Below are 11,548 nucleotides of genomic sequence, written 5' to 3' on the forward strand. Positions count from 1 at the left end.
TTGTCTCTTTGGCATCTGCCTGGTCTGATTATACATAATCACTTACCTTTTATTTTTACGCCTCCAAAAACAAAATAATCCTTAATTGCATTTAAGAGGATCCAGATTACAAATACAATTCCCTGTGTCTCCTTGATCATTACAAACCTAACGTCCTGCTAATGTCAGTTTAATTTCCCCAGAAAACAAATACAGCAATGTTATGTGAGTCACAAAGACCACTAGAAAGATTTATTACATAAGCAAAATTGTTTTAAAAAAATACAACCTCAACAAAACATTTTTTCAAAGATGTATATTTAATATTTACAGAAACTGAAGAACGCATTTATTGTCGTTACATCTGACATACAGTTCAGTCTTTTCTTGACCATTCAAAGGTCCAAAGGAAATACTCTCCATCTTCAGAAAGACGTACACTTTAACACCAGTGTTGTAAAACTCCAGGACATATCTGAAGTCTCCAGGGCTTTGATGAACTTCAGCCAAGATTGCTAAAAATGGGGCATAGACAATCAAAGTTCCCTTTGTCCATGGTACAGGAGCCTGAACAGAAGCAACCTAGTGTAAAAGCTCCATAAATGCTCACCTGGAACACGAAGCCAGGCAGGTTAATAGATAGAAAGACAGGATTGTGAAAGTGTAACGGGTTCAAATTTATTTTCCTTTTCGGCCTTTGCCACTCTTCATCCCTCCTTTGCCACCCTTAGACGGTCTTCCTTTTCCTTTGCCCCCTTTAGTGTGTTGTTCTTTCTTCTGCATTCCCCGCAAGTCTTTCTTCATGCGACCATCCACCACTTTGAAGACTCCCTTGACGCCAGCAGGCCGTCTCACCTTCTTACCGGCTCCCTTTTTAGCCACGACATACGTAACTTCTCGCTTTTCCTTCCCCAAGCCTGCTTTCTTGTAGATACTAACAGAATGAGAAAAAGCAAAGCAACGTTATTGACCATATCATTTGGCAGGAATTAGCTAATAGGAAGCCAAAAATTCATGGAGTGGTTATTTTCCTTTGAAGCGCAGATTCTGCTCCACACATTTGACAACATACCCCCTCAGCTGAGCCATCTTCTCCCTCTCAGAGATGTCCACTGTGTTGACAACAGCCTCTGCTTTTTTCTTGGCCTGCTCCATCTTCTTCAACATCTACACAATTCACACAGAAAGTGATGAATTAACATCGGTACATTTAATTGACGTTTCTTGAGCTAAGAGGATATGTTTGTATGTCTTAAATGGATCTATATTATACAGGATACTAGATATAATGATCGTACCCTCCTCTTCTTCCTAGCCTTGGCCTCAGCAACTCGTTTGATGGGTCGTGCATCAATCTCTTTCCATTTTTGTTTGTACTCCTCCACCATCTCCTGAGTGACTGGCACTGGCTTCTTTCTGTGTTTACGTTCATCATCCAGAAACCACTCTGGTACCTCCCACTCTTGCTCAGAGCACGCGAACCTACAGGAGGACACGATCAGCTTTCAGTACAGATACATTATGCATCATTCATGTTATTAACCCAAAGCAACCGTGTGGATCGTACTGTGTTTCAATAGTTTTTGGAATAAAATGTAAAACCATTAAAAAGGTGAGCACACACTGAACCTCCACACACACCTGTGAAAGGAGTTGTCCACCAAGTCCCTTGCTCTCTTCTTGGATGTAGCAATCTGACTGCCCAAGGCCAGGCCCTCTGCATCCAGGATCCTAGCTTTCTTACCTGAACACAAGATGGGAATTAAAACATTATATTTACTTCCTGCTAAACTACAAACCCAATGGTGGAGTAGTCAGTAACACTTAACTAAGTAAGTGAACAAATACATTCACAACATAGCTGGTTGTCTATGTGAAAAACAAAGCACACACTGATCAGCCACAACATTAAAACCACTGACAGGTGATGTAAATAACACTGACCATCTTGTAACAACACAATGTTCTGCTGGGAAACTTATGAAACTGGCATGTGGATGTTAGACATGTAGCACCCACCTAGACCAGACCAGGCACCCCCACCCCATAGTAATGACACTCGTTGATGGCAGCAGCCATCCCCAGCAGGATGCAGGCCTTCAAATACTCTAGATCCCAAAATGATCTGTGGAATGATCCAGAGGCCCCTCCCCTCAACCCATAGGACTCAAAGTCCCCCACTAACAACATTCTTTTGCCAGACATCACAGGACACCCTCAGAAGACCCATGTCCATTCTCTGATGAGACACTGGAGGCACAAGGGAGACCTACACAATATTAGGAAGGTGGTCATAATGTTACGCCTGATCAGTGTATGTTCTGACTTGAGTAGCTCTATTGGCATCAAAAAAAAAAACATAAGCTGTAAACATTCTGTTATGCGCAACCAGTTCACCTCCCAGTTTCAAGCTTTAAATGTTTCTCATACTCACTGGTACTTTCCACGGGAACAACCTGGAAGTCATCATCTTTGGCCTCTGCTGACATCGCACCAGCCACTTTGGCCTGCTTCATTCTGCTGATCTCCCTACAAAAACCAACAGTGAAGCACATGGTTTAGCATTGCCAATGGTAGGAATAACTTTCCCTACCATCACTTATATAAGATTTTGGGGAAAAAAACACAAATGAGGTTTTACTTTTCATCATCGCTGCTGTCATCTGAGTCGCTGTCACTTTCCTCCATAGCTTTCTTTGAAGGTCCTGCCTTTTCCTCCTCTGGTGGTCCAGCTTCTGGTTTGCCCTCCTCCTCCTTTTCCTCCTCCTCCTCCTCCTCCTCCTCAGCTCTCCTCTTTCTGCCTTTTCCTAGAAAACACCCAATTCATTATTTTGACAATGCCAGATTAACGATAACAATTAACCTTTCAAAAATTAAACAATTCTTTTATATGACATTCATATCAGGAGAAAATACTTCACAAACATGTGTAGGTTTCAGGAAATGAAGGATAGAAAGAAGAGGTCGTTACCCATCTGTTTGGTCTGGAGCCACTCTGTCTGTCTGAGCTCGCTCTCTGCATCGCCTTCCAGGTTGATTTCAGAAAAGATTCCCTACGGAGCAGAAAGACAGCAACACGTTTTTAAGGCAGATACAACAGAAGAATGGCTGGAATTGTACATGTCACAAACGCACACATAAGACAAACCTTGCTGAACCACAAGTTTGACTCTCGCTCTCTCTTTTCATCCTTTCCCTCCAGTTCTACTATCAAGCCACTCTCTTGCTCTTCATCACCATTTTCCTCCTCTTGAGAAAATTTCACCCTGGAAAAAAAAAAAAAAAAAGGAAATAAGCAGCCTGACCTTTTTTCTGTGATAGGTCATTATTACTAAAACCTGGCTGGAGCAGGATTTGAAATAATGGACTGATTTATTTCATACATTATTAAATAGTATGGTAAATTAATAAAATTCCTCTGTACTATTTGAAATTCAACTGGTTTCAAATTAAATACAGTTGGAACTGGCTATTTCCTGATGAAATAACATAATTGTGAACAATTTTAGGAATCAGATTATATAAAATATATCAGACATAAATGCAATATAAAAATCTTTCATTAAAGAATAAACAATTGTCTTGGTAAAACACGACCCCTCACACACTGATGTAGGTTCTTACATTAGATTCAAATGCCAGTGTGAATGGTTGCTTACTTCTTCTTTGGTGCTTTCTTTTCCAGCTCTTTCGCTCTCTGGTCTACTTCTTCCATATCATCGTCATCTAAGTCAGACGCCAGGGATATTTTATCAGCCTCGTCATCCTCATCGTCAGAGAGGTAGATATCATCTTCTCCATCATCTTCCAGAGATTCTGCTAACTTCATGTCCCCCTTAGATATGTCAGTCAGCACCTGATGGACAAATGACCAATTAACCATTAATTACAATGTAATCGTGTGCGGCTTCTTTGTGCATCTTCCTTGGGAAAGTGCGTGTAGCCTTCACCTTTTGCTTCTTCAAGGTGCCAAGAGAGAACAAGGATGAGTCAGTGGTGCTGGCGATGGAGACACCTGGCAGGTCCATCTTCAGCTCCACTCTCTCTCTCTGTTTCCTCCGCTCCTTCAACAGCTTCCTCTTCTTCCTGTTGGACAATTGTACAAACTCATTTGCAAGACCAATATACAATGTAATTCAAGGAAGTAACAAATAGAAAATTACAGAAAAATAATATAGAGCAGAGTGTTTGCCGTACCGTTTGAGCTCTGCCAATTCTTCTGCCTTCAGTTCTGTCAGTTTTTTCTCCATCTCTTCCTCCTCATTCTCCTCATCCTCCTCCTTCTCCTCCTCATCATCATCATCACCCTTCTTCTCCTTCTTGTCTGGTTCATCCTCTGAATGACAGCCTTCTTCATCAGAGCTTAAGCTAAAAATAAAGCACAGGGGACTTTTTAAATCCACTCTGACACTTATTTAAAAACACAATATTGTTTGTTTGTAAAATGAGACTTTACTTGATCTCCTGGTCAAGCTGTTTGGCCTCCTTCAGTTTCTTAGCAAGGTATCTCCTCAGCTTGGACCTCCAGTTTAGCAGCAGGCTGCAGATGTGACGATGGCAGAGAGAAAATACACACATGCAGACATGTTAACGTCCAACATCTGTAACATTTCTAGAAAAAGAAAAAACTAACACTGAAAAAAAGTCTCACCGGAGTTCTTTGCGGCCCAGGACTTTGATGTCACGACAACACTCCTTAATTTCATTAGTGGTGGCTGGGTGAGACTCCAGGTCTGGATTGTCAAACATGATCTAAAGAACAAAGAAAAGGAAGAACAGCATTCCAGATATTATTGGACCTTACAGAAAATGGGAGACGCTCAGCAACCACTGGGTGACCTTTTTTTTTCTTAGCATGATAAATTTAAATCCAGACAGCCATGATGATTAACCTCCTGTCTTTCAATGACCTCTCTGAGGCAACATACCTTGTGTTGTGGAATTTAGTGGAGAATTATTCACTTTGGGATAATATGTCATAAGTTACACTTGACTTTCTTCAAACTCACTTCTTTTTTATATAAGTGATTAACAGTAAATAGGACTGTCTGGTGAAAGGCAGAAAAAGCAGAAACTTTGAGCATCAGTTGAACTAATGCCTCACCTCGCTGGCTTTTCCCAGAAAGTCTACAGCATTATCAGCCTTCAGAAAAGATGTCACTGTGAAACTGTGATAGAGCGTTAGATCACCATCTGTGTATCCCTCCGCCTGCAACACAAGAAGAGCTGCTTAGTTAGTGAAGGGTAAAATGTTTATTTTATTATATGAATCACTAAAGACAATTATGGTCAGAGTTGTTATCATGATCAAATTCTTTACTTGGATTTATCTGCAATCTGACCACAGCTCATCAAGCATACATACCTTTGGCTTCTTGACAGGTATCAGGTCCCTCACAGTTTTGGCCTGCACCTCCACCTCTTTGAATGCATGCTTGGGGTCAAAGAACTTGCTGTCAATTTTGTCCGGTGCAACAAAACCTGGTAATGACACAAAAGCCTTGTTTAGGTAAGATCTGGGGAGCGAAGGTTATGAAACATGAAAAATATATTATAAAACCAAAAGAAAGGATTCTGTAGCTGCCACTGACCCTGGCAGACAACAAAGATCTCAGCGGACTCATTCCTAGATGCCTGCGGCTTCGTGGCCTGCACCTTCTTGAAGAACTGCTGGAAGATCCAGAGCAAGGGCTGGTAGTCTTTGGAGCGGAAAACCTTCGTGACGAATGTGCCACCTTTGGTCAGAAACTCACAGGCTAACTTCAGGGCCATGAGGGTCAGGTGGGCTAGGGGTGAAGATAGAGAAGTTAGACAAATATCAACCAATGCAATCACGCACCATATGAACGAGCCAGGGATGTTAGAAATACACAAAATGAAAAGATGATTAATGCACTCGATTATGTCTGATTATTTCTTCAAAAGAAAAAAAAACCTCCTAAAAGAATAAAAGATTTTTACTGTATGGCTAACAATCACATCTAGAAATCATCTGAAGTTGTGTTAAACGATGCACCGGTCAAATTCCAAGTCTAACATCTTGACTGTTTATCTCACCTTGTGTAAAGGCATCGTGTTGCCAGTTGGCTCCCACATTTGGCGCTCCATCGTTTAACACAACATCCACTTTCCAGGTCTGAAGCTCCTTCCGTAAAGCCTGTACATGAAACACACAGTGAATCAGGAATTTTCAATAGTGTTGTGGAAAACAGGGATGCTTTCTATATCTACGTGTTCGCTCCGACGCTGCCACAACGTGATTAAGAATTTTACTGAGCAGCAGCATCCTCACCTGTCTGCATTTCTCAGTGGTGATGTCTTCTTGTAACGTCACCACGTTGGGGATGGGTTTGATGGGGAACAGGTCAACACCTAACAGGAAGCAAAACAGATTTAAAGATTTCTCAGTATATATTAAAAAAAAAAGAGAATAACTAATTATTATTACATAGTCATGTCACTCACCAATGATGAGACTTGAAACAGGCATAAACTTGGAGGCCACCTGCAACCTGGAAAGGAGATTAGATTATACATCCCTTCGTGGAGGTTTCATTTTTCACAACAGAATGCTCATAGAAGTACAGAAGAGTATCTCAACATTACAAGTGAACAGGATGGAAAAATTAAGTGAGAGTACTATTTTATCCCTGGATATGGGACTTCATAAAAATTTTAGGTGCTGCTTACCATCCACCAGGAGCAGCGCACAGATCGATCACAGCTCTGGCTTTCTGAAGAAACTGGAATTTACGGTTGAGCTGGATGAGCTTGAAGGAAGAACGAGATCTATATCCTGGGAAATTAACAAGCCACGGGTTAAAAGACTGGATGTCAACACTCTACAGACTCTAAACCCACACCTGTCCTAATGGTAGCAGAGTAGCTAGCAAACGTGCTAAGGTAATGGTAAGTTTCAAAGCTTGTGTTTAATGGGACTACTACGTTACCCGTTTCTTTTGCCAGGTGGTAGAATTTATCTTTTCGGGTCTTTCCGACTTTAAGTTTCTTCCCCATGTTTGTCGCGGTGGTTTCACGCTAGACTCTAACAACGAAATATCACACTGTCGAAGTAGAAGAACTCACTAGTACATGAAAACAACACGTGTGACGGTCCGGACGCAGGCTGTCGACGTCACACCAGTTCTTCTTCCCCTGTTTGGATTCCGTTGTTCAGAGGACGTGGCCGCCACCTGCTGTCGGTTTTACTCAATGTACCTGTAAATGCTGTCGTATGAGTTCACTCATGTTTAGTTAAAATATGTTATATATATAATATATATAATTGTTTTGAGGCGTTTAATATTTAGTCCACCAACATTTTAGATTAAATTTTGTAACTTGAACACTTTATAGGGCACTCATTGAAATATTTGAAAATTCTAAATTTCAATCGTAGCGTGTTATCATAGGACATCAGAAGACTGTTACTTTTGTGAATTTCTTTTTGAATTTTCATGAAGAAAGTCAATATTAGTGAATTTACCATATATGTTTCCTTGCCCTTGAGTGGTAAACAATTGTAAACACATATTCAGATCATTAGAACATAAGTTCTGATTCAGACACTTAGAAAACATTAGGATACTTTTTCATGGCACCTAATAAATCAGTTTTGCTCAGCGTTCAAGCTGTGAATGTTTGGGTGACGTTCTCTGATTGGCTGATTGGAAAACCACATGCTTTTACACCTCACTGAAAGGGGGTTGTAGGGATGAAATTTAAAATGTGTGCTGAAGTGACCATATATGGTTCCTTGCCTCATACAGGAAAAGGATTCATCTTTAGAAAGATTATTATTGTTATTATTATTATTATTATTATTAGTAGTAGTAGTAGTAGTAGTAGTACTAATAGTACTAGTAGTAGTAGTTGTTATTCACCTGTCTGAAAGTTATACTTTTACACTTTAATGCAATGCAAAGAGAACTGAGTTTGGTTTTAGTTTTTTCGTTCCTCATTGGAGACACTGAACTTTCTCAAAGTTTCTCTGGACAAAAAATCTCAACAGTAAAATCAAAATAGCCATGATAGTATTGTAAACAAATGCAGGGGTCTAGTTTTATAACCAAGTAACACAGCAACTTAATCTTAATGAATGCTTTATTTAATTTATCGCAGCCGCATGTATGTAGGGGGACAACACCCTTCAGTGAAGAACACAGCTGTCAGAAGGGCCTGTTTCTGGATCGTGTGTTGATCAGTCCCAGGACAGAGAAGGCACTGGCTGCTGCTGTCACCAAACTGATGGCCCCAATGGCCCGTGTAGCCTGCGGAGACAATGAGGAGCACAGGATGTGGACTGAGGGTTATGGTGCAAGAACAGAATAAATTAGAGCAAACATATCACCTGCCCCTCCAAACAAATGCCTTACCACAACCAGCCAAGCTTATTTAAGACTTTAGCAGTTATATTTGGATGTACTGACACGACCCTTGTCAGGAAAGGGAAATATTAGAATTTAAACCTGTCAGAAAAGTGGCAGCATTTTTATTTTAGTGAATTGGTTTGCTCCTGCTTGTTGCATCTGGTCTATTTTTCTGTTAGAATGTTTGGTAAAAAATAGACCAACTGCACAACAGAAGCCAGATGTCCAAATGAAAACATGATGGTTACATGTACTTGATAGAAAGGTTTGATTTAAATATCTGATTGTCTTCTGAAACACGAGTGACATTTGAGATTTTTCATTCACTGCGGTCAAAAGAGGGGAAAGCTTGTATTTTGCCCTGATGGCACATGAGACAGAAGCAAAACAAACAGTAAGTGACCTGCTCGGACACCCCCTCCCCGTAGCGCAGAAGGGTAACAAAGTGCTCGCAGTTGCTCCCCAGCAGGTCGTAGGACACCTCCTGGTCAATGAGAACTTGGGCTCGGTGGATGATTTCACAGATGGGCAAGGGTGTGTGGTTGTGGTCGTACTTATTGTTCACACGGTACGAGTCGCTTCCCACCACCTCCTTTAGCAGCTGCATGCGCACCACTGCCTTCCTGCTGAAGACGGACTTCACGCTGGACATGGCTGCAGCCTGGCTCTCATCTGTGGAAAGAAGGAGAGCTTGGGACCATTCTCTACACAGTGTACTAGTGTAAAAGGCAATGAACCAAAAGTGAATATGTTAGGACGTTAGATATGTTTAGGAGAATAAAGTAAACAAGGCTAAGACTTCAGATTCCACATAAAGAAATTATTTCCCCATGACTGATGCAGTTGAGAAGCAATTTTCAAGTTTTGTTAAGTTGCGGATACACTGGACAAAAGTAACAGCCATTAGACGCCCTAAATTCTGAAACGTGAAGCAACCGAAACTAGGAGAACTATGCCAAAACCAACTAAAAGAAAAGACCATCTACTCACACCAGTGTGAGAAGTGAATGTCACCACATGAGACAGATTGTTTTTTCTCCCACTGGACCCATTTCGTAAGACACTTATCTTTCCAGGACTTTTGTGTTAAGTTTGAGAAATGCCTGAAAATAAGAACCAAAACATAACTTCCAAACTTTAGCATCGCTAAATACTGTGTAAATGTCTAATCTTAGCAAAAGAAAAAAGAAGGAAAACAGTACATAATGCAAACATACCTTTGATACATGGAAATTAATTTACTTTTGAGCCCATTTGCCTCTACTATCTAGAGTATATCTACTGTATCCTTATAATTTCTACTTCTGACAGCAGCAACTTATAGGAGACTGAAAGTGTATGCCATTTTAAAACATTAGTTTGTCATGGATTGTAATGGCTTAAATCTGGATGTTTTGTGTTGAGTATCAACACAAAACTAACATTTAAAAGAACAGCTTTGCTTAAATGGGGAAATGCATTTGACACTCTTAACTATCATGTCCAGATAAAAACAAATGTTTTCCTGGCTCGCATGGTCAAATTTGCCAGGAAAATTGTTGGATAAAGGCCGGTATTTTCATTTAAGGTTACAGCGGATTCAGTTGGAAGATTTTACGGACCAACAGGAGTTAAGTTGATGATGTAACCATCTCCCAGGTAAAGAGCCCAGTGCTGATAGGCTGGTCTGAAGATCTCAATGAGGTCGCCAGGCTGGGGGTCACCAGAGAAGTCAGGGGGTTCAGGGTCATTAGAGGCCATCTATGCAGAGAGTGAGAGAGAGACGGTGTGATTTGGCCGACGCATTGTTTTCTTGACATGCAAGCATAGATATAAGAGTTTTAAAAAGACAATTTATTAATAATGTAGTATTCTTTCAGAATGCATGTAAAGCACATGAGAAACATACTTTTTCAGCTAAGTTTTTGCAAACCCTGCAGTGATTGCCTTAATTTATAAAAGTTAAAATCTAGAGAAATTCTAGCTGTAAATTGAGTATTGAAATGCCTACTAGCATGTTTCCTCTTTGCAGGTAAGCTGCTAGATTTGTAGCAGTAAATAGGGGTCATACTTTGGTCCTTTGTGTCAACTTACAGCAGAGTTTCGTTGTTGTTTATCCATCCCACATCATGCTTCCACAAATTCTGAAAGGAAGAAAAAGGGAGGTGTTCAAGTCAGCCGTTAAAACAAAACTGCTAGAACAAACAGATAAACTATGTATTTTCTTTGTGATAAGACAAGATTCAAAAGGCAAAAATAACAAAATTCCAAACTAAATTCCCAAAGACAGAGAATGCTAGATAGAATGGTACAATGTAAAGGTCACCCAGTGGCACAGACACACACACACTCACAATACACACTAGCTCACACACATACAATACACACGTAAGCTCTTGTGTCACCTGTGGTGACAATGGCACTAACACAATGGGGAAGCTGACAGAAAAATAGTTGGAGCTCAGGTTATTTCACATAGTAAAATATCACGCATCAATTTCCCAATTCCATCAGCTTTGTCAATTCAACAATTAGGGGAGTTTAGTTTGGACCGAAATTACACTTGAATGGGGTGAAAGCTATACCTGTCCGGGAGATCAATGAGTATATTCATCTTATTATTAATGTATAACACTCAAGCCACACTGTAAATAGAAAGTTATGTATTATTTAGCCCACCAAAACTCCATCGGCATCATTAAACATCCACTAATGATAATAATTCACACCGTAATAATTGTGTAGTTAATTGTATCAAGGATACTAACTGAGCTCCCAACCAAATGCACACTAAAGTAATACTTACTCAAACACCAGCAGCTTTTTCTTCCTGATCATTTTAATTCTCCATCATAAATCCGCACAGAACCATAAAAATATCCTGCAAGAAAAAAACAAATTGATCCCAAGTTCCTGAGGCGACAAGCAATTGTTGAATATCTCAAAGCCAAGAGAGAGGCTGGAAGTCCTAGTGGAGGTATTTCAGTGTCCGCTGTCCTGACTGATGGCAGTTTGCCACAGTTGCTAAGGTCACGCACAGATATACACAAAGAGAAGCATTTCCTCTCTGCTTTTGTCCAGCTCACATGCAGCCGTGGCAGGTCTTCTGAATAAAAGTTACTGTGTGTTTGAAAGCTGCCTGATCTCAGAGCTTGTAAAGGTGACATTTGTGTGGCACCCAGTGTGCATGTTCACAATGCTCCCTAGTGGAATTTATATTG

At 40.4% G+C, this 11,548-nt stretch overlaps 2 protein-coding genes across 2 annotated transcripts; both read right to left on the reverse strand.

The window, feature by feature from the left end:
• Positions 1 to 198: 198 nt before the first annotated feature.
• Positions 199 to 7,099, reverse strand: ftsj3 (FtsJ RNA 2'-O-methyltransferase 3). Its single transcript, XM_047588121.1, has 21 exons — positions 6,930 to 7,099; positions 6,670 to 6,775; positions 6,445 to 6,491; positions 6,272 to 6,351; positions 6,037 to 6,136; positions 5,571 to 5,765; positions 5,345 to 5,460; positions 5,084 to 5,188; positions 4,631 to 4,731; positions 4,436 to 4,519; positions 4,177 to 4,347; positions 3,930 to 4,065; positions 3,639 to 3,835; positions 3,128 to 3,245; positions 2,951 to 3,032; positions 2,621 to 2,786; positions 2,414 to 2,508; positions 1,621 to 1,723; positions 1,278 to 1,461; positions 1,052 to 1,146; positions 199 to 913 (listed from the first exon to the last, which is right to left on the reverse strand). The coding sequence occupies exons 1-21, from the start codon at positions 6,994 to 6,996 to the stop codon at positions 658 to 660; spliced, it is 2,604 nt and encodes an 867-aa protein (XP_047444077.1). The 5' UTR covers positions 6,997 to 7,099; the 3' UTR covers positions 199 to 657.
• A 965-nt stretch (positions 7,100 to 8,064) lies between these two features.
• plaat1 (phospholipase A and acyltransferase 1) lies at positions 8,065 to 11,419 on the reverse strand. The gene is made up of 5 exons (XM_047587646.1): positions 11,134 to 11,419; positions 10,422 to 10,471; positions 9,950 to 10,088; positions 8,752 to 9,020; positions 8,065 to 8,249 (listed from the first exon to the last, which is right to left on the reverse strand). Exons 2-5 carry the CDS (start codon positions 10,446 to 10,448, stop codon positions 8,148 to 8,150), a joined length of 537 nt encoding a protein of 178 aa, XP_047443602.1. The 5' UTR covers positions 10,449 to 10,471; positions 11,134 to 11,419; the 3' UTR covers positions 8,065 to 8,147.
• Between the last annotated feature and the right edge of the window lie 129 nt (positions 11,420 to 11,548).

This window comes from Mugil cephalus, chromosome 6 (genome assembly GCF_022458985.1).
Source record: "Mugil cephalus isolate CIBA_MC_2020 chromosome 6, CIBA_Mcephalus_1.1, whole genome shotgun sequence".
Taxonomy (NCBI): Eukaryota; Metazoa; Chordata; class Actinopteri; order Mugiliformes; family Mugilidae; genus Mugil; species Mugil cephalus.